At 46.1% G+C, this 21397-nt stretch overlaps 1 protein-coding gene across 5 annotated transcripts in view; it reads left to right on the top strand.

Moving 5' to 3' along the window:
- Positions 1-21397, top strand: part of SNX29 (sorting nexin 29) — a 617391-nt gene that overhangs the window by 291348 nt on the left and 304646 nt on the right. For all 5 annotated transcript variants that reach the window (XM_033236483.1, XM_033236482.1, XM_033236485.1 and 2 more), the window contains one exon: positions 19431-19537. In XM_033236483.1, the coding sequence (XP_033092374.1) occupies positions 19431-19537 (107 nt within the window). The remainder of the gene's footprint in view (positions 1-19430; positions 19538-21397) is intronic.

The following is a 21397-nucleotide window of genomic DNA, read 5'->3' as shown; positions in this document are numbered from 1 at the left end:
CTCCCGGCTCCCCTGATGAAAGGCCTCCACCGACTTTGCCTCATCCTGAGAATAAGATGTGAAGTTTCCCCCGCAGCCCCCAGCCCTGTGTCATCTGCTGCCACCCGCCATCCCGCTCTGACCTGTCACCTCATCTCTGTGTGTACCTTCTGTCAGTCACAGTGGCCTTTCTGTTCCCGGAAGAAGTCCCGCGTTCCCATGTCATCGCACTTGCCATTCCCTTTGCCAGAACATTCCCCTGTGATGGCTCCACAATGGAGCTTCGAGCCAGTCAGTTCTCTGTGTGGTTGAGGTCTCCCCACAGAGGCCCAGCCTCCATGTCTGCAGCAGCTCTCCTGAGGCACCCTCTCTGGTTTATGTTTTGCATAGAAATTGTTACTCCTGGAAATTCTCCTTACTTATCTGCTCATTTGCTACAAGTCAGATGTAAGTGCTCAGCAGGAACTGCCTCTCATGTTCCACTCCCCACGGATTCCAGGGCCCTGACCCATGGCAGTCGCTCACCATGTATATACTGGGGCAGCAAATGCAGTGGTGGCATCAGAATTCTAGAGCCTTCTTGGAGAGTGAATGGTATTTCGCCGCCTTTCCATCTTAGTAGCTCAGAGGAAACGTGGGACTTGTAAGGGTTTAGGAGGTAGTTCCTGAATCAGACATCTCCTCTGTTGAAGGTGCCCGATGTGGAGAGCGTTGCTACTTTTTATCTAATATGTAATAAGACACCAAGGAGGACTTCCAGCCTCCCTTGGGAAATTTCCCTGAGTCTCTGTCAGAGGAGGACTTCTGTCTTGTCTCATTCTCGCTCACTATGATAGCCTGGTACAAAGAGATCCTCCACAGACGAGTTGTTCCATCCGCGGACAGACAGCTGGATTCAACCCTCTGGCGGGAGTGCCACGCCTCCCTCCCCAGATTCCCCCTCCTGTCTCTCCTGCCCCCCGCTTCCCCAGAGCTTCCTTGCTTTGGGTTCCTAGACGTAATTAAGATTATCTGGGAAGTTGTCTAGGCTGTACATAATCTCTGTGGGCTTTCGAAATAGCCTCTAGTTTGTCATTTATTACATCGTTCCGAATATGTCAAGGTCTTTTCACATGGGGGAAACATGCACTCAGCTTCCAGGTGTACATGGGGATCGTTCAAAATACAGCGTGGTCACAGCTGGGCCACCTGGCTGTTCGTTCTGCCCCATCTTTGAGAGGAGGCAGCATCAGCTCTGCTGGTTTGGTGTGGCCGCTGGCTAAGAGGCTGTCCTCCTCCTCTCTGCCCCCGTCTCCAGCTTGAGCAAGCCATAGTTCTGCTGGGTAAGGGGGATGCTAGAATGTTTCTCTGCCTCCTCCAGCCCACACCCCCCACCTGGCTTCCCGCAGCTTTTACGAGAGCTGTGGCTCAGAGGAGCGAGGAGCGGATTGAAGCCAGCCCAGGGTCGTGTGTGGCTTTATGGATGAGAGCCCTTGAATATGATTGTTTTCCCATTTTCTGATTTTTCGTATGTTTAGGACATTTTCTCATCGCCTAGTGCTGGTCTTCAATTGGTAAGGTACATCGAAATCACCCTGGATAGTTATGAAAATGCAGATTCCTGGCCCTTGTCTCAGATCCACTGAATTCATTTCTAGGAACCGAGACCCACGAATCTGCATTCTGACAAGTTTTCCCCTTCCCTCGCAGCCCTCCCCATGTGACTTTGATGAGGGTGGTTCGGGGTCCCCCTTTGAGCCATGCTGATGAAATGGACCTCTCTGCTCGGGTCACCGCCACATCAAAGGACCCTGCCGACCCCTAATCCCCCGTGTCCTCTGCCTCTGGCCCATGAACGCAGCCGCTCAGGTCTCTGCTCCTGCCGATGTGCAGTGTTCTCCGCTCTTCTCTTCTGTCTGCACAGGAGACAGCTGCCACATTGAGGCTTCTCGAGCACTTCCCTGTGACCTCTTTTTTCTCTCCATTGTGACCTGACCCTGTGGCATTCTTCAGAATTCATACGGGAAGTGAGCTTTCAACGTGATTTCTTTTTCAAACATATCTTTTTTATCCCCTTGCAACATTAGACTTTGCCTTGACCTTGGGTTTCAGGGATGATGAGTCTTCTTCTGTTGGTGCTACAGGCGTCCTTGTTCCAGCCTTGACATTGTTTTCCTTGTAGATTCCTGGAGCAGGGATAGATTCTGGATTACCAACATGAATTGTGAGAGATTTTTGTTGTTTTTTTTTTTAACCTCTCCTGTTAACATCTTCCTTCTCATCCTTCATCTTTTGTGTGCCTGGTGCTCCTTGAGGGCTTTGTATTCCTGGCTTTGGGCTTCCTTCCCATGCAGCTTGAGGCACTGGCCCATGTTGTCTGTTGTTGTCCAGAAGTCTCTCCACAAAGCCCAGCCCCTTGCAGATGATTTGTCTTTGCCTTCTGAGCTTCTCTTTTCTCTCATGTGGGGTGGGGGCATCCATGTCCTCCTGGTCTCTTGGAGCGCATTCCACTTTCTGATGTCTTTCTCCTTCTGCTTGTTCTCTGGGGCTTTCTCAGCCAGGTCCCTGGCTGGAGTGGATGTTTGCTCTGGGCTCAGGTCTGTGCACGCGTCCCCGGCTGGAGTGAGTGTTTGCCGAGCTCGGGTCTGTGCAAGCGTCCCCGGCTGGAGTGAGTGCCGAGCTCGGGTCTGTGCATGCGTCCCCGGCTGGAGTGAGTGCCGAGCTCGGGTCTGTGGACACGCCCCCGGCTGGAGTGAGTGCCGAGCTCGGGTCTGTGCACGCGTCCCCCGCTGGAGTGAGTGTTTGCGGAGCTCGGGTCTGTGCACGCGCCCCCGGCTGGAGTGAGTGTTTGCTGAGCTCGGGTCTGTGGACACGCCCCCGTCTGGAGTGAGTGTTTGCCGAGCTCGGGCCTGTGCATGCGTCCCCGGCTGGAGTGAGTGTTTGCTGAGCTCGGGTCTGTGGACACGCCCCCGTCTGGAGTGAGTGTTTGCCGAGCTCGGGTCTGTGCATGCGTCCCCGCCTGGAGTGAGTGCCGAGCTCGGGTCTGTGCACGCGTCCCCGGCTGGAGTGAGTGTTTGCCGAGCTCGGGTCTGTGCACGCGTCCCCGGCTGGAGTGAGTGTTTGCCGAGCTCGGGTCTGTGCACGCGTCCCCGGCTGGAGTGAGTGTTTGCTGAGCTCGGGTCTGTGCACGCGCCCCCGGCTGGAGTGAGTGTTTGCTGAGCTCGGGTCTGTGCATGCGTCCCCGGCTGGAGTGAGTGTTTGCTGAGCTCGGGTCTGTGCACGCGTCCCCGGCTGGAGTGAGTGTTTGCTGAGCTCAAGTCTGTGCACGTGCCCCCGGCTGGAGTGAGTGTTTGCTGAGCTTGGGTCTATGCATGTGCCCCAGCTCTGCTTTGCTGTTTGTCGTTCATCCTCTGGATCTTGTTTAAAAAGTGAATGTTAGAACTGAAATTGACTCAAAGTCTTCCCCTTGGTTTGATAAATGAGGAGACTGAGGCTCTGGGAAATGAAGTGGCCGTTCAAGGTCACAGAACACTCCCTGGGAATTTGTCAGCTATCAAAATTTAAACTGCATCCCCTGTGACTCAGCAGGTTTGTTTCTAGAAGTCGATCCCAAAGAGATACTTAAGCACATGCACAAAGAGACAGGCACGAGGCTGTAGATGGTGGTGTTATTAGAATTGGGATCAATAAAAGGCTGGTGGAATAGATTGCTGGTTCGATCCTAAAATGCAGCGATGACAAAGAACACGGCTGGTCTGTGTGCACTGGCGAGACGCGAGTGCAGACCTGGCATGGAGTAAGAGGTAGCGACACAGCAAGGTGTGCCATTTGTCTCTGATAGAAAACAAAACCAGTAACAGTACACAAACCTGTGACAGTGGTGAGGAGGCCAGGGCAGTGATGAAGGGTGACCTGCACTTCCTGTGCTCTGGACTCAGGCATTTGAATTGTTTTAATACAAATGGCATTCACAAACCATGCAGTCCATGTGTTCTAAGTGTACAATTCAGTGGTTTTCCATGTATTCAGAGTTGTGGAACCATCACCACTATCCACCTCCAGAACATTTTGATGAGATCCTGTTCCCATTTGCAGTCACTCCCCTCTCCCTGCAGCCCTTGGCAACTGTGAAACTACCTTCTGTTTCTATGTATTATTTTTTGAAGGCAGTAGACTCAGCTCCTTCATGTGCAGAATGGGAAGCCAGATGAACTGGATCAGAGCGTGTGAAGTGCTTGCCATGGTGCTGGGCACTTAGCCTCCGGTTAAATGTTAACTGATGTTGTTATCATTATTGTTATGTCCTCTCTTCTTGGACAGTTGTCCAACTTTATTTATTTATTTTTTTTGAGACAAGATCTCACTCTTGTCACCCAAGCTGGAGTGCAGTGGCATGATCTTGGCTCACTGCAACCTCTGCCTCCTGGGTACAAGCGATTCTTCGACCTCATCCTTCTGAGTAGCTAGGATTACAGCCACCACCATGCCCAGCTAATTTTTATATTTTTAGTAGAGACAAGTTTCTGCCATGTTGGCCAGGCTGGTCTCAAACTGCTGACCTCAGGTGGTCCGCCTGCCTCGGCCTGCAGAAGTGCTGGGATTACAGGTGTGAGCCTCTGAGCCCAGCCCCAACATCTTAAATAGTTGTATGGACCCCATGAGAGAAAATGAGCTTTCTAGAAATCTAACACATTATCATACAACTTGTTGGCCTGGTTGGGATTTATACCCTGTCCCTATTCCTTGATTTGCAGGGGTCTGGTGTATGTACAACAGGGCCATACACATTTAAAAATGGATATATATTTTCCCTGCAGTGAACATATATTACTTATATAATTTGAGAAAATAACTTTTTAAAGAAATAAAGAGAAAACATTATAAAGCCATGTTAAATGTACCTTGTTAGTTGGATGGCATCCCTAGTGAGAGTGACAAATTTTTTCTTTGTTTTTATATATATATATAATGTATGTGTGTGTGTGTGTGTGTGTGTATATGTATTATTTACATATAAATAATGTTTTTTTGCCAAGTTTTTATAGTCAGGCTCAAGTGAGGTATTGGTCAGTAATTCAGTCAGGAAGGAATGAGAGTCCAATCTGTGGATGTTTCATGGCTTCTGAGAAACTAGATGGAGTTTTTGCCCTTTTGAAGCTTCTAATCTAAGTCGACGGTCAAGGTCATGATCTGATGTTCTATGAATGACTCCAGCGCCCTGCACCACCATCGCCATCCATGGAGCATGCTTTCTGGACCAGGCACCCTTCTGGTTGATTCAGCCCTTCCTCCATGTCTCCTCTAATGTTAACCTGCAAGAAAGGTGTGATTATTCTCTTCGTTCTGGGCAGGAGACTGTGTGCCGGGCAGCTGAGCCCCTTGCAGAAAGTGGCTAAGCTGGGATTTGAACCCAGGTCTGTGTGGCTCCAGCCCCTGTGCCTTTTGCAGTGTCGTGTCCTCACTCTATTGACATGCATCGTTTTTTAGCTGCCCCATATCTAACTGCCTGTGGTATGGCATAGAGTCCTAGGATTGAGGCAGTTCTGTGAAATCCTCTGCATGGGCTTTTGAAATTCCAAGACTCTCTTCTTAAGGGCAGGTTGCACAGTCATTTCCCGAGGAAGGCTTTGTTCCATAAACCCAGGCCTTACAAACAAACAGTTTCTGCCTCTGATATGTATAACTCTGCTGCTTTAAGAGTGAATTGCAGAAGTCACATGTGCTTATTGCACCAAATAGAAGTGCTTCACAGGGCTGAGTGCTGTGGCTCACATTTGTAATCCCAGCACTTTGGGAGGTTAAAGCCAGAGGGTTACCTGCGGTCAGGAGTTTGAGACAAGCCTGGCTAACATGGTGAAACCCTGTCTCTACTGCGCATACAGAAATTACCCGGGCATGATGGCAAGTGCCTGTAGTTTCACCTACTTGGGAGGCTGAGGGAGGAGAATCTCTTGAACCTGGGAGGCATAGGTAACAGTGAGCCAAGATCATGCCACTGCACTCCAGCCTGGGTGACAGAGCGAGACCCTGTCTCAAAAAAAAAAAAAAAATGCTTCACAGGTTTAGGATGAAAACACTTATTATCTATTGCCCTCCATACCACAGGGCACAACAGTTAACAACCTGAGTGTGTCCTTTGTGCTCAGACCACCATGTGCATACCTGGATGATACCTTTCCACTCTCACCAAAATAGAACCATACTACATGCATTTCTGTTACTAGTTTAATATTTGAACCCAGATACATTTGCTGTTTGGAATGAGCTGTTTTAAAAACAACATTTGTGGTGAGCCATGCTACCCTGGCCCTTTGCTGACAAGCTGACACTTCCTTTTTTGGGTCTGTAGAGTGCAGTTAGGGCTCAGAGTTCTTTCAAGCAAATACTTCTGCACCACTCGGTTCAGGGCAGGAAATCACCGTGTCTGGCACAGCTGTCCGCATGTTTTATTCCAGCAAAGAAGTGGTTTTCACTGTCAAACTACTTCTCACTTAGGGGGAGAAACACAACTCTGACGTTTCCATCGGAGCCTCTGCTGGGCTCCATCACATGAGCAGGTGGGACTGTGGCTGGGGAAGGGTGTGATGACAGCTTTGAGTTTATGCAACAGCCATTCCCAGCTGTCCCCGTGCATGCGCTATATATTTAGCTAATCTCTTGGAAGAGAGATGCAGCTTTGAAACAGGTGAGCAGATTTCTCAGGAAAGACACATGAGACATGAAACTTAATGGAGAGGTGTTCTAATTTTAAAAAGAGGGCAGGCTCTCACTCTTGCATTTGTTTTTTAAAAAAATTCTCGTATCGGCCGGGCACAGTGGCTCATGCCTATAATCCTAGCACCTTGAAAGACCAAGTTGGGCGATCACTTGTGCCTAGGAGTTTGAGACCAGCGTGGAAAACATGGCGAAACCTCAACTCTACCAAAAAAAAAAAAAAAAAAACAAAAATTAGCTGGGTTTGGTGGCACAGACCTGTAGTCCCAGCTATTTGGGAGGCTGAGGTAGAGGATCACCTGAGCTCAGGGATGTGGAGACGGAAGTAAGCCATGATTGTATCACTGCACTCCAGTCAGGGTGACAGTGAGAGACCCTGTCTCAAAAAAAAAAAAAAAAAAAAAAAAACTCTCATGTCCTTGACACTTGGCGTGAGAATGGAAAGTAATTTCTGTTTTTCTCATGTTTAATTCTTCCAAGAGTTACCGTTATCCCCATTTTACAAATGAGGAAACTGAGGTTCAGAGAAAGGAAGTCATGAGTCCAAGATCTGCTAGTTAGTGACACCTGTAGGGAAAAACAAACTGGGTTTTTCTTTTTTTAAGATAGAGACAGGGTCTCACCATGTTGCCCAGGCTGGTCTTGAGCTACTTGGCTCAAGCGATCCTCCTGCCTCAGCCTCCCAAAGCACTGAGATTGCTGTCGTGAGCCACCGCACCGAGCCCCAAGTTGCTTTTCCTTTTTTACTCACACCACTCTTAACACACCATTTCTACTGCCACGTGTGCGGGGGTTTCTTCCGTATCAGGCAGTTCTCCAACACCAGCCGGGCTCCTTACCGTTCAATTCAGTTCTGACAGAACCCCATAGGGTAAGCTCTTAGTCCCAGAATTGCTCCTACTTCAGATGCCAGTTGCAAGTCCGTGTTATCGCCTGTGCTTCTGACCAACCAGACTCTCTGGAGACCATGCAGCGGCCCCCATCTACCAGTCATCTCGGTAGCATGCAAGACGCCACCTGTCACTTGGGAGATTCCAAGGGACTTCGGAAGCTGTATGCCAGCAAATGTTGCAAAATCAAGTAGATGTATTTCCTATGATGAATTACAGTGTCATTGTGACAGAGCCAAGATTTGAACCCAGGGATGGCTTGTGTCTCTGCCCACACTATTGATCATCTGCAATTCTCCATCTGTTATAGAAAAAGAATATCCCACTCGGATAACATGGTTCTTGGTCTTGGTCTTGTTCTTGAGGGATACAGTCAAGTCAGTACCTTTTTTTTTTTTTGAGATAGAGTCTTGCTCTGTCGCTCATGCTGGAGTGCACTAGTGTGATCTCGGCTCACTACAGCCTCCACCTCCTGGGTTCAAGCGATTCTCCTGCCTCAGCCTCCCGAGTAGCTGGGATTACAGGTGCACATCACCACGCCCGGCTAATTTGTGTATTTTTAGTAGAGATGGGGTTTCAACATGTTGACCAGGCTGGTCTTGAACTCCTGACCTCAAGTTATCTGCCCACCTCAGCCTCCCAAAATGCTGCGATTATAGTGAGCTAAGTCTGTACTTTTTGAATAGTGTTTTCTTGGCTTGGATATCACTGGAGCCCCTTGCTTTTTAGTGGAGAATCCATTACCTGGGAAGTAGGTTTGTATAATATGTTTTTAAAGCATTTGGTTTCAACTTTTTGGAAAGGTTAAGGTTTATAGCTTTCTTAAATCATGAGTGGACAACCAAAAATGTTAGCCTGGGTATGAGAGAGAGAGACAGAGACACTGTGTGTGTGTGTGTGTGTGTGTGTGTGGCACACAGGGGAGTAGGCTCCCTTTGGTGTTTAACACATGGCCTTGGATGTCTGTCCCAAGCGGGGGATTTTGAAATTAGGCAGGCTGGGATTTGCATCACTGGTTTCATCACTGACAGGGTTTTCTAAAAACCCAGCCCTCCATTTTCTCAGCTCTGAAATAGAGATTTCATGCCGTGGTGTTTGAAGGCTCAAGTGGGACTGTTAAATTGTCCAGGCCGTGCTGTGCTCCTGGGGGCCTATAGGCAGTAGCCCCTTAGCACCTTTATTGCTGCCTGTGGATTTGCGTTTGTGCTAGAGCCGGAGACCACGGCAGGGCGCTGGAACCTCCCTCACGCTGCGGGAGCAGCCATGTATGCTGAGCTGTTGACCAGGGGTGTCCGGGAAGAGCAGCACAACTGGAAGGTGCTGTAGCTGGAGACTGCTGGGTAACTGCATTCCTTGCAATGGAATGGCAAGTTATCTTTTGGAGGGAGATCTGAGCTGTTCACTCCCTGGCTTCGACCTCCCAGCCTCTGCACTGCGTATACCCCGTGGAGTGATCCTTAAAAAAGACCAATCATCCCACTTCCTCTGAATCCTCCAGGGGCTGCTTGTTTTGCTCAGAATAAAATACCATAGCCTGCAAACCCTTCCTGTCCCCTCTCTGTTCTCATTTCCTGCCAATGTCTCCCTCCTTCATTATCCTTTAGCCACATGGGGCTTCCTCACTGTTGGTAGAACATGTGGGTGCCCACCCCAGGCCCTTTGCATTTGCAGTTCCCAGGAACGTTCTCTCTAGGGCTGTGTGGGGCTCACTCCCCTGCCTTATCCCAGTCTCTGCTCAGACAGCTCCTCACTAGAGAGGCCTTTCCTCAAACCTTATTTAACTAGCATTCTCCACCATCATTTTCTCATGCTTTAACTTCCTCTAGCCCTTCTCCTGGCCTGGCATATTAAATAGTCACTTCTTGGGTTTCTGAGTCTCCCCACTGGAACGTCAGCTTCTTTTTGGCACTCACCTTTCCCCTCCTTGATATATCCCTCTATCTCTAGTGCCTGGTACCTGGCAGGTAATAAACCTTCAGTAGCTAGTTGTGTAGGAACTAAATGAAAGACTTGCCCAGAGTCATCCCTGCTAAGCGGTAGAGCCAGACTTTGACTCCCAGGATCCGTTTCATTGCAGAGCTTCAGTGTCTTGTTGCCCATGTTTCTCCCTTTGCCACAGTGAGCACTTGAAGATGGTGGATGTTACTGTTAGGAAGACCATTTCCTTTGTTGGAACTCTCTGAGTACCTGGTGTCTTGTAGACATCATTGGCATCTCACTTGGAAGGATCCTTTCTCCTTTGGAACTGTAAAGAGTCCCAAATTTCCCAAGACGCAGAACCTTGCCTGTTGTTATGGGACCTGGGCATACCTCATTGTGTGCATTCGAATGTCCTAGGAAACCATCTCTGAATTTAAAATGATTCTTTATTTTCGCCACCAGCATCTCAGGCTGTTTGCATCTGGGTCATGCTCAGCTTGTTCACATTGAAAGCAAAACAGTTACCTCATCATGCTGTTTGCCAGGCCGCTCTCCATGGTATCAGAAGTTTCACTTAATTTAGACAGAAAACCCTGTGTGTTCTCTGGTGCCTGCTAGCAAGCCCAGCACTGTTTCTACCTATTTTAGACAACTTAACACAGATACCCCCAAACAGATATGGCCAGCTGCGATGAGATGAAAAGTTATGAATGTTCTCTAAGTTTAGATGACCTGCTGATGGTACTGACTAACCCACAGCTTTTTGTGGAGCATGAAAATTAGTTCTGATTGAACATAAATGTCTGTATACTTCTACCAAACCCAATCTCCATGTCTATTTGAATGTAAAGAGAGAAGGCTTCTTGTTTTTGCCAAATCATTATTTTCCCATTTGGAGTGGAACTTTTATAATTATGCCATCAGGGAGACACAGGAGAAAGTTGCTGACTATTCAGAGTACAGGCAAGTAAGTAGAGCATGGATTTTTCCCGTGAATAAGGTAGATGTTAACTAGGTTGATTGGCTCAATGGGAAATCCCAGTTAATAGCATCGCCATCTTCACATTTGGCACGAGATTAAAATGGGCAGACTGAATCCTGCTTGGAGGCTCCAGTGAGATTCTGATGTGAAGGTACTGTGTAATCTGCAGTGCTATGTAAATTGAAGCAGTATCATTATTTTGATTTCTGTGACACCCCGTTATATATGGATATAGTTTTCAAATTTTAATTAGAAAATTGGAAATTAAATGCAGCCTTTCTTTTTGCTTTTTGACCTTTCTATTTGAGCTTTTTAAGCATAATGTAAGTTTCTAATTGAACATGGAAATATCCAGCCATATAGATGAAAGCTTCTGTCTTCTTGGATTCCAGCAGGTGTACTTTTCATGTAGTCCTTGACCAGGGCAAAATATAAAGTTTTGAACACTGTCAAGGTAACTCAGAATATGGGCGGAAATTGTTAATGCATTTCAGATGGCATTGCTAGCCAGTGTCTTGAAGCCTTCTGTTTTTGAAGTCAGTGCGAGCTATCATCGACATGAATAGAGAAGTATGTTTTTCTCTTGGGGTATTAAATTGTCATTCTTTCCATTTTATTTTACATTATTATTATTATTATTTTGAGATGGAGTCTCACTCTGTTGCCCAGGGCAGAGTGCAGTGGTGCAATCATGGGTCACTGCAGTTTCTACCTCCTAGATTCAAGCGATTCTCCTGCTTCAGCCTCTGGAGTAGCTGGGATTACAGACACACCACCACCACGTCCAGCTAAGTTTTGTGTTTTAAGTAGAGATGGGGGTTTCACCATGTTGGCCAGGCTGGTCTCGAACTCCTGACCTCAAGTGATCCACCCACCTTGGCCTCCCAAAGCCCCAGAGATTGCAGATGTGAGCCACCATGTCCAGCCCCATTCTTTCAGTTTTAAAACTCATAGATCACGCTCAGGAAAGATGCAACTTAGAAAAGTTGGAGTTTGATCGGTTGCAAATGTTTGTATTTATTATTTAGATTTGACTTTCAGAATTTGGTCACAATTGATTCTTTACAAATTGATTGGTTTATTGGGGGCATGTGCAAAGAGTAGAATGGTGTTGTCATCTGTTATTTTTGTCTCTCAAATGACTTGACATTACTCAGACTTTAATTGTGCTGCCTTCCTTAATATCCAGATGTTCTTTTACTCCCAAGGCAAATGAACCTTCTCGACTTGAAAATAAATCTGATGTGCTTGAATGAACTTAGCCTCATGGGATGAATTGCCTCTCACGCCTTGACCCCTCATACTCACCTTTGGCAGTTGAGAGGTGGGAGACATCTAACTTGTTCAGTCGATTCCCTCACTTTGTAAATATTAATCCTTATGCTGTTGAGCAACATGGCACATTTACCTCTTAGTGTTTTTTTTTTGTACATGTCATCTACATGGAATGATATCACCATCTCTGTAACTTCACAGTCTAACTCAGTCTAATTTAAAGTGGTCTCTTGGCTGGGCGTGTTGGCTCATGTCTGTAATCCCAGCACTTTGGGAAGGCGAGGCAGGCAGATCACTGTGGTTGGGTGTTCGATATCCGCCTGGCCAACATGGTGAAACCCCATCTCTACTAAAAATACAAAAAATTAGCTGGGTGTAGTGGCACGCTCCTGTAGTCCCAGCTACTCAGGAGACTGAGGCAGGAGAATGACTTGAACCGGAGAGGTGGAGGTTGCAGTGAACCGAGATCGCACCATTGCACTCCAGCCTGGGTGACAGAATGAGAGTCTCTCAAAATAAAAATAAATAAATAAATAAATAAATAAATAAATAAATAAATAAATAAATAAATAAAGTGGTCTCTCAAGAAGTAACTATGGAATGGTTAAAGACTCTACATTAGTTAACTACTGTTGTGTAACAAATTACCCCACAGTTAGATGACTTAAAACAACAAACATTTACTATCTCACAGTTTGTGCGGGATAGACAGCCTGGGTGTGGCTTAGTCACATGCGTGGTTCAGGGTCTCTCCTAAGGCTCTATCAAGGTGTCAGTTGGAGGCTGTGGTTGTCCCAAGGCCCCACTAGAGGAAGGTGCACTGCCCCTTGTGTGGCTCATGGGGGCTGTTGGCTGCGTACATCAGTTCCTTGCTCATAAGAATAAATGAACAAGAAAGGCCACTTCACACAGAAGCAGCAGGCTTCATAACTTCATCTTAGAGGTGAAAGCCCATCACTTCTGCCATAGTCTGTTTATTAGAGGTGAGTCAGTAAGTCCAGCCTATGCTCAAGGGGTAGGGATTATATAAGAATGTGAATACCAAGGGGAAGGGGGTGTTGGAACCATCTTTGTTTTTTTTGTTTTTTTTTTTTTTCTGGAGACAGATCCCACTCTGTTGCCCAGGCTGGAGTGCAGTGGTGTGATCTTGGCTCACTGCAACCTCCGCCTCCTGGGTTCAAGTGATTCTCCTGTCTAAGTCTCTCGAGTAGCTGGGTTTACAGGCGTGTGCCACCATACCCGGCTAATTTTTGCATTTTAGTGGAGACCAGGGTTTCACCCTGTTAGCCAGGCTGATTTCAAACTCCTAACCTCAAGTGATCCGCCTGCCTTAGCCTCCTGAAGTGCTGGGATTCCAGGCGTGAGCCACTGCACACGGCCTGGGGTCCATGTTTGAAGCTGCCTACTGATGAGAAAAGTATGATATAGTTAGGCTTAATTTTGTATTATTTCATATTGGAATTGAAGTTTTTGGCATGCTTGCTAAAACTGAACCAGGGCAGCAAGGAGGTCAGGTAGTTGCTAGGGAAGGTTGCCTGGCTAGTTGCTAAGAGAACTTCTATAAATTCATGACTGTCCAGGGTCTTTCCCCAAGGCTTCAAGGTTAAAAAGCTTATTTCTGCATCTCTACCACCCCGGTGTTGAAGGTTGCTGATTTTTCTTAAATGTAGTCCTAGAGGGGCTGGTGCCTTGGGGACAGGAGGCTGGTGACTTGGGGATAGGAGGCCAGTCGCTTGATTGGACTTGAAGCGGATTGAATGAATCATAATGAGTAGGACCTCCTTGCAGAGGGCAGCAGCCTGGGCCTGGCCAAGATGAGGAGATCATTTGGAGTCAGGGGCAGAGCAGGGCTGTGAGTTTGCCATCTTGGGTATGTATTAGCGCCAGGCTCTGCTGAGCAGCTGCAGCCAGCTTCATAGTGCGGTGCCTGCCAAGGCATCTGTCTCCTGGTTGCCCTGCCGACGGGTTCCTCTGCTCCCTTACCTGACTTTTCTAAGTCCCATGGCTAAGGGCAGGCTCCCCTCAAATTCTGATTACATAGTTTACATATCACTAACATATAATCATAGTTTATACATAATTTTGTTTGTGTCTTTAAATCAAAACTTTGCAGGTACATAGATAAAGTCATTGGTTCTCTTAGCTTTATTACAAAAGACAGGAGGTCTCTGGCTGTCACCGTCTCCCACTTCACACCCTTCAGAAGCCCTTCTTTGAAACTTTTCCACTCATGCTTTGGGTTGTTGCCTCCGTATCTCTGATCAACATGGCTGTTGCCATGTTTTTATTTTTCAATTGTGGGAGTTACTTGTTTCTCATTGTGGAAACTGTCTTTGACTGCTCCACCTCCAGAAAACACACACACAGCTCCCTATCCTCTGGCACAGTCGTATCCTCATTTTGGTTAGATCAGTATTCAGTGATTACATTATTGTAACTGGAAATGCTCTCCACAGCTTTGAGGTACGTGATCGTTTTTCCTGCACGATCTCTTGATTTCTCTGGTGTTAATACTTCATTCAACTGCACGTTCGTCCTCAGTGTGTAAATCCCCCGGTACATTCAGGCACTTCAAGCTGCCTCCCACTTGCACCCAAGGCAGTCTCTCCTGGTGCCTTCTGGCCTACTCGAGCCAGAAGTCTGCTGCTTGTGGGCCCACATTCTCCACTCACTTTTTTTCTTAACAACTTTCTTGAGATATAATGCACATGACATACAACTCACCCTTTGAGAGTACCTAATTTCAGTGGTGTTTTTTTTTGGGTTTTTGTTTGTTTGTGTTTGTTTGTTTGTTTTTGAGACGGAGTTGTCCTCTTGTTGCTCAGGCTGGAGTGCAATGGTGGGATCTCAGCTCACTGCAACCTCTGCCTCCCGGGTTCAAGGAATTCTCATGCCTCAGCCTCCTGAATAGTTGGGGTTACAGGCGCATACCACCATGCCTGGCTAATATTTGTATTTTTAGTAGAGATGGGGTTTCACCATGTTGGCCAGCTGGTCTCGAACGCTTGATCTCAGGTGATCCACCCACCTCGACCTCCCAAAGTGCTGGGATTACAGGTGCGAGCCATCACGCCCTACCCTCAGTGGTTTTTATATTCACAAACTGTGCAACCATCACCACTCTCTAATTCCAGAACATTTTTGTTGTGCCCCTGAGAAATCTCATACCCTATAGCAGTCAGTCTTCATCCCTCCTACCCCCAGACCCTGGCAGCTAAGACCTTCTACGGACATTTTGTGTTTGTGGGATTGGGTAATCTGCGGCTTTTCGGATCTGGCTTCTTTCCCCTGGCTGAATGCTCTCATGGTCTATCCGTATTGCAGCGTGAGTCGGCTCTTCAGTCCTCTCATGTCTGAATAGAAGTCCCCTGCATGCCTAGACCACATCTTGTTGACTTACCAGGTGATAGTCATTTGGGTTGTTTCTGCTTTTTTGTTATAATGAAGAATTCTCTGGCTCACTTGTATGTTGGATCCCCTATATCTTTACAATTCCTAGATTTCTTCTCTTCTTTAGGTGCGAGGTACAGTTTCTGCAAGGACACGTGTCTGAAAATGCCTTTATCCTGCCTCTCACGTGACTTGCCTGGGTATATAATTTAAGGCTTGAAATAATTTTTCTTCAGGTTGTTGAAGATGTTTCTTCATTGTTTTCTAGCTTTCTGTGTTGCTCTTTAGAAATCCTATGCCATTTCTAGTTTTTATCGTTTGTAAAAATTCTTCCACTGCAGAAGTTGGTAGGCTATCTTCTCTGTCTCCTGTGTTCTGAAGTCTGTGAGTGAGGCTTGCTTTTGTCCATTTTGCTGGACGTTCATTGAACTCTTCCATCCTGCCCCTCGTTTCTGTTGACTCTGAATTATATCTTTGATTTCCTCTTCTGTGCGTTATCTTTTTCTCCTTTCTTGATCTCTTCTCATTTGGACTTGTAGTTCTCTGTTCCCTCCCTCTTTTTTTGGGGGGGAGGGGGAATAGGGTCTTGCTCTGTGGCCCAGGATGGAGTGCAGTGACACCATCTCAGTTCACTGCAACCTCTGCCTGCCAGGCTCAAGCGAGCCTCCCACCTCAGCCTCCCAAGTACCTGGGACTACAGGCACGTGGCATCACACCGCACTAATTTTTGTGGTTTTTGCAGAGGTGGGGCTTCGCCATGTTGCCCAGGCTTGTATTCCATTTTGTTATTCGTTGCCTCTATTTTCTGGAAATTTTGCTACCCTTTCCCGTATAGTCCCTGTTCTGTTTCTGCTGTTACAGTTTCACTCTGTAAAAGGGCTTTTGTGTGCTTTGTGTTTTTCTTTTTCTCCTTTTTAAATATCTCCCTATTCTTATTTCATGACTACACTGTCTCCTCCTCTCTCTCTGGAAATATTACCAACAGTTTGCGTTTGAAGTGTTTTCCCTAAATAGTCTCTCTTTCCTGCAAGTTGCTTTTCTCTGTTTATTCCTGTCTCAATCTTTCATCTCAGTCTTTCATAAAGTTCTTAGGTGCTTTTCTCAAATGGGAGGTGATTTGTAGATGTCTACTGAGGTGTTGGAGTGGGATTAGAAGTTGATTCGAAGCTCCATGAACATTGACTTTGGGCCTCTTGGGGTGATCTGGCTGTGCCATTCCACTGGAGAACTACCCCTGGTCTCCAAAGCTTTTTTAGATTCCTGGGAGAATACCTTTCCATTCCCTGCCTTAGAGGCAAATGCTGTCTGCCTGCTATTCTGGGAATGAGTGGGGCTGGGGAGAGGGAAGAAAAATGGGAGAAACTCAGAAGTTTAGTGTGTGTTACTTTTATCTCTCCATTAAAAAAATAGAATACCCCAACCTCAACTCAGTCCACACCTACCGCGTTTTCTCCAGAGAATAAACATGTATATTCTGCTAATCGCTTCTTAAACAGACTTTTAAAACCTTTCTTTTGCTTTCTAGTCCTGTGTTCACCCTCACTTCCAGAGGTGTCTCGTGCTAACAATTCATTAGCCTTTTGTGAATCATTCCATTCTCATCAGGTATTATTTTGGTGGCATGCATGTCTATTTAGGAATGAAATTTTCTCAGGTCTGTCGAGTTACTTATCAGTCGTCTACCTGATTCTCAGCTTCTGTAATTTTGTTGTTTCCTCTCCAATGCTTTTTTTTTGAGCAATGCCTTTATAAACCCCCCCCTTTTTTTTTGCTTTTATGATTTTTTTTTTTTTTTTTTTTTTTTTGAGATGGAGTCTCGCTCTGTCGCCCGGCTGGACTGCAGTGGCCAGATCTCAGCTCACTGCAAGCTCCGCCTCCCAGGTTTATGCCATTCTCCTGCCTCAGCCTCCCAAGGAGCTGGGACTACAGGCGCCAGCTACCTCGCCCGGCTAGCTTTTTGTATTTTTTAGTAGAGACAGGGTTTCACCGTGTTAGCCAGGATAGTCTCGAACTCCTGACCTCGTGATCCGTCCGTCTCGGCCTCCCAAAGTGCTGGGATTACAGGCTTGAGCCACCGCGCCCGGCCTTATGATTATTTTTGACATGTAATAATTGTACATATGTATGGGGTAGTGTGTGATATTATGATACATGTATACTAAGTTTAATGATCAAATCAGGGTACTTACCATATTCATCATTGCCTGATAGGAGACATTTTAATTGCTTTTTTTTTTTGAGACAGAGTCTCGCTCTGTTGCCCAGGCTGGAGTGCAGTGGCACAATCTCGGCTCGCTGCAGTCTCTGTCTCCCTGTTTCAAGTGATTCTCCTGCTTCAGCCCCCCAAGTAGCTAGGAATACAGGAGCGTACCACTGTGCCCAGCTGATTTTTGTAGTTTTAGTAGAGATGGTTTCTCCGTGTTGGCCAGGCTGGTTTCGAACTCCTGACCTCAAGTGATCCACTCGCCTTAGCCTCCCAAAAGTGCTGGCATTACAGGCATGAGCCACCGCACCCAGCCTCAATGGACAGTTTAATGGGATTTTGAGAGGATGTGAGTGTAAATTACTGTGTTCAGGCTCTCATCTTTACAGAGTTCTTCACAGTTTTTCTTTCCATAACTATTTGGGGTTATCTGTTGTGATCGGGTCACTCTGTGCATTTGTGGCCCAGGACTCGGAGCTTCTTTCTGCATGGTCCCTGCTATCACTCATGGTCTTGAGCCTTCTGCAGGCTCTAACAGTGTGGCCCGAGGAGGCTTAGCCGCCTGGCTTAGTTGCTTCCGTTTTGACTCCTGGTTTTGCTCAGCCTTCCTGACTTTCACCTTCTCCCTGAAGGCTACCCCCTGTCAATGGGGGACTAGTCTCAGATCCTTGTTTAGCCTCACTGCCCGCTCCATACAGCTGATAGGGCGTCCAAGGGGTTTCTTGTCCCTGAACACACAGGAAAATGATCCTGCATCGTCGATGCTTGTTTTGAGCTTGAGGCTAATCCGCGTTCTTAAACATGCTGTGGATCTTTTTCTTTGACGTTGGTGTGGGAGGTCTTCCCTGTTCTTGTTTCCTGCTTTTCTTGGAACTATCTGGTTCATTCCCAGTTCTTCTTTATTTGCTCTCCCCTACAGAATGGGCATATACGGGCTTATACGTAATCATGGAAACACTACTCGGAGCCGTCTGTGCCCATGCTTGCTCTGACCTGGGAGCCACTCTCTTTAACGTGTCTTTTGCATTGACGTTCTGTGTTGGTTTTCAAGTTTTTCTAGAGGTTTTCTTGCTGTCATCCTAAGTATGGTTTATAAATGCCAATCCTTGGTTTTACAACATTATTCTGATCCCATTAGTGCTCCACAGCTCGCTGTGGGCAGGCACTACCTCACTGGATCACTTTTTTGTTGTAGAAAAGGAAACTTAGCAAATATAAAAGATGTAAGTGGACTGAATGCAGTGGCTCACACCTGTCATCTCAACACTTTGGGAAGCCGAGGAGGGAGGATCACTTGAGGCCAGGAGTTCAAGACCAGCCTGGTCAATATAGTGAGAACTTGTCTCTACAAAAACTAAAAGAAAAAAAAAAAAAAAAGAATTAGCCTGGTGCAGCAGGGGTATGCCTGCAGTCCCAGTGACTCAGGAGGCTGAGGCAGGAGGATCGTTTGAGCCCAGGAGTTCGAGGCTGTAGTGAGCTGTATGATTGATTGTGCCACTGTACCCCAGCCTGGGTGACAGAGAAAACCCCATCTCAAACGAAACAAAACAAACAAAACCTCCACTCCCCGCCCAAAAAAAAACAAAACAACAAATGTAGGCTCTTATGTCTTGCCAAATCTGTCAAAACGTTGCCTGCTTTCTCCTGAAATGGAAAGTAGTGACAAGATTATTCGTTGACTCCTGTGCTTCTATCTTATGACAGTTCTTGCATTTTAAAATTACAGCTTATCGCTTTTTTTTTTTAAGTGACAAAGTCTAATTCTGTCACCCAGGCTGGATGACATTGGCACAATCATAGCTCATGGCATCCTCAACCTCCTGGGCTCAAGCAATCCTCTCCCCTCAGCCTCCTGAGCAGCTGACACTACAGGCACACACCACCATGCAGGCCTTATCACTCGTTTTATTGTACTAAGGTGAAAATGTCCCATTGGTTAAGTAATTAGTAAGTGTGTGTGTGTGTGTGTGTGTGTGTGTTTCTTGAGAGCATTTTCAATCTGAAGTCATCTGAGAAAGAAGAATTTTTTCTTTTTTTCCTGGGAGAATAATTTTCGATACTGTTGAAATATTTATGACATGTCTCTCTTTCTCTAAAGTTGTGCCAAATCTTTGGAGTGTTGATGGAGAAGTTACAGTAACTGAACAGAAGCCGGGGGAAATTGCTGAAGAACTTGCAAGCTCCTATGAAAGAAAGCTCATCGAGGTAAGGAGTCTGCATCTTTGTTTCTGATGCTGGCTGCTTTGGAGATTTTCCAAGACAAGCGTAGCCTGTTCTAAAGTCATATGAGCAAAACAACCAAGCGACTCTTCAGCCCCACAAAACAAAACAAGACCAAGTCAGTGTGCTTTATAAAGAGAAGTATGAACTGATCCTTTGAAACATCACTTAATTATTGGAAATTTGTGGCACTTACGATAAGGAAATAAGAGAAAAATATATATGTAACATTAAAAAGGAAATAATTGTAACATTTGGAGATGAAAACAGGAGAGAATATCGCATGCACCTTTGTGCTGTTAAAAGTGAAAATATGGATGAGGTGAACTATTTTTCATAAAAAAATTCCTTATCAGAATTAATTGAAGATGAGGCAGACTGGTCAAAGGGAACTCCTTGCCCTCAAAACAAAAAACAGAACAAAAAACAAAAAACAAAAACACTTTGGAATAAAGTTGTACAAGTAACTGAAGAACTGCTTCCTTAGAAGACAGCAAGCCTAGATGGTTTCATGGTGATTTCTAGGAAACTCTTCAAGGTAATACACAAAGAGCCCTTTGCTATTTATATTTCCTGAGAGAGTTTTTATACATCTCTGTCTTGGTTCACGTGTGCATTACCATGATATAAAAAAGTCCTGACAAAGATAGCATAAAAAAGAACACTATCAAATAGAATCATCTGTGTATAAGATGTACAAAAATTCTAGAAAGTCGTTACTCAAATTCAGTCACATATTAAAAGAACAGTGCACGTAAAACATAGGGTTTGTTTAGGATTGCAAGGATGGCTGCATGCTAGATATTCATCCATGTAAATCATCTCATTAGTGGCCCTCAAAGAGGAAAACCAGATATTTATCTTGGTAGGTAATGAAAAATCATTTTAACTTTATTGATACCTGATAAGCAATACTCTTCATATATGAGGAATAAAGGTAATTCTTGGATATGATAAAGAGGTTTTCCAAAAACCATCGATTATTACCATATTCGATGGTGAAGTTGAGAAGCTGTTTTTGATGAGCTGTGTGTACATGTTGTAACGGTCCCTTGGTGGCAGTATTATAAGCCATGTGTGTATGTACATATATACATATGCTAACTATACAAGCATACTTTTGGTTGTTTCTAAATCTTCTACAGTGAGTTTTATTTTGATAATCAGGAAAACACTCACTCATTGCTGTGGAGACATGCCTGAGCTTGGGTGGGTTTCAGAACCCCAGGGCCTTGGAGGGGGTCCCCCTAAGTTCATTGCTGGTTCAGGCTGCCATTCTTACCATCTGTTTTGTCTGGTCTCTAAATTGACTCTAAAGAAGGAAGGTGACTTTAGAAACATCTTGCATTAACTCAAGTGAGCGCAAGGGAAGGCAAGCTGAGGCCTTAACACACAGGCTGGTGGGGATGAGTCAAAAGCCAGGCTGGGGAGGCCTGGGGACAGGGCACTCTTATGTGGTCTCTGCCCACCGCTGTGCCCTTCCTTGGGAGCTCCCTCAGTGGGGCCATGAGACTCAGACTTGGCTGGTGGCAATGCCAGGGTTCTGGGCTGTGAGTCTATGCCTGGAAGGCCCAAGTGGAGAGGGAAACAGGGCCCCAATCTCAGGATTGGGATGACTTGTGTATTTCTTTCCCCTAGTGGACTCCGAGCCCCTGGAAGGCGGGATCGTGTCTTTGCCACCTCTGTACATTCCACAGCCACTTATTGGCAAATGGTAGATGCTGCATAACCCTTGAATTTTTAAATTCTCCCTAGGATGGGGATGTCTGGATTTACTGAATGAAAGAAGGCCTGATGAGCTTAGAGAGGGTGAAAGGTTCTCAGAATGAAAGTGCAGGATGAAAG

This window comes from Trachypithecus francoisi, unplaced genomic scaffold (assembly GCF_009764315.1).
Source record: "Trachypithecus francoisi isolate TF-2019V2 unplaced genomic scaffold, Tfra_2.0 Lachesis_group15, whole genome shotgun sequence".
Classification (NCBI taxonomy): Eukaryota; Metazoa; Chordata; class Mammalia; order Primates; family Cercopithecidae; genus Trachypithecus; species Trachypithecus francoisi.
Note: the sequence above shows the minus strand (reverse complement) of the source record. Positions and strands in the feature narration are given on the sequence as shown.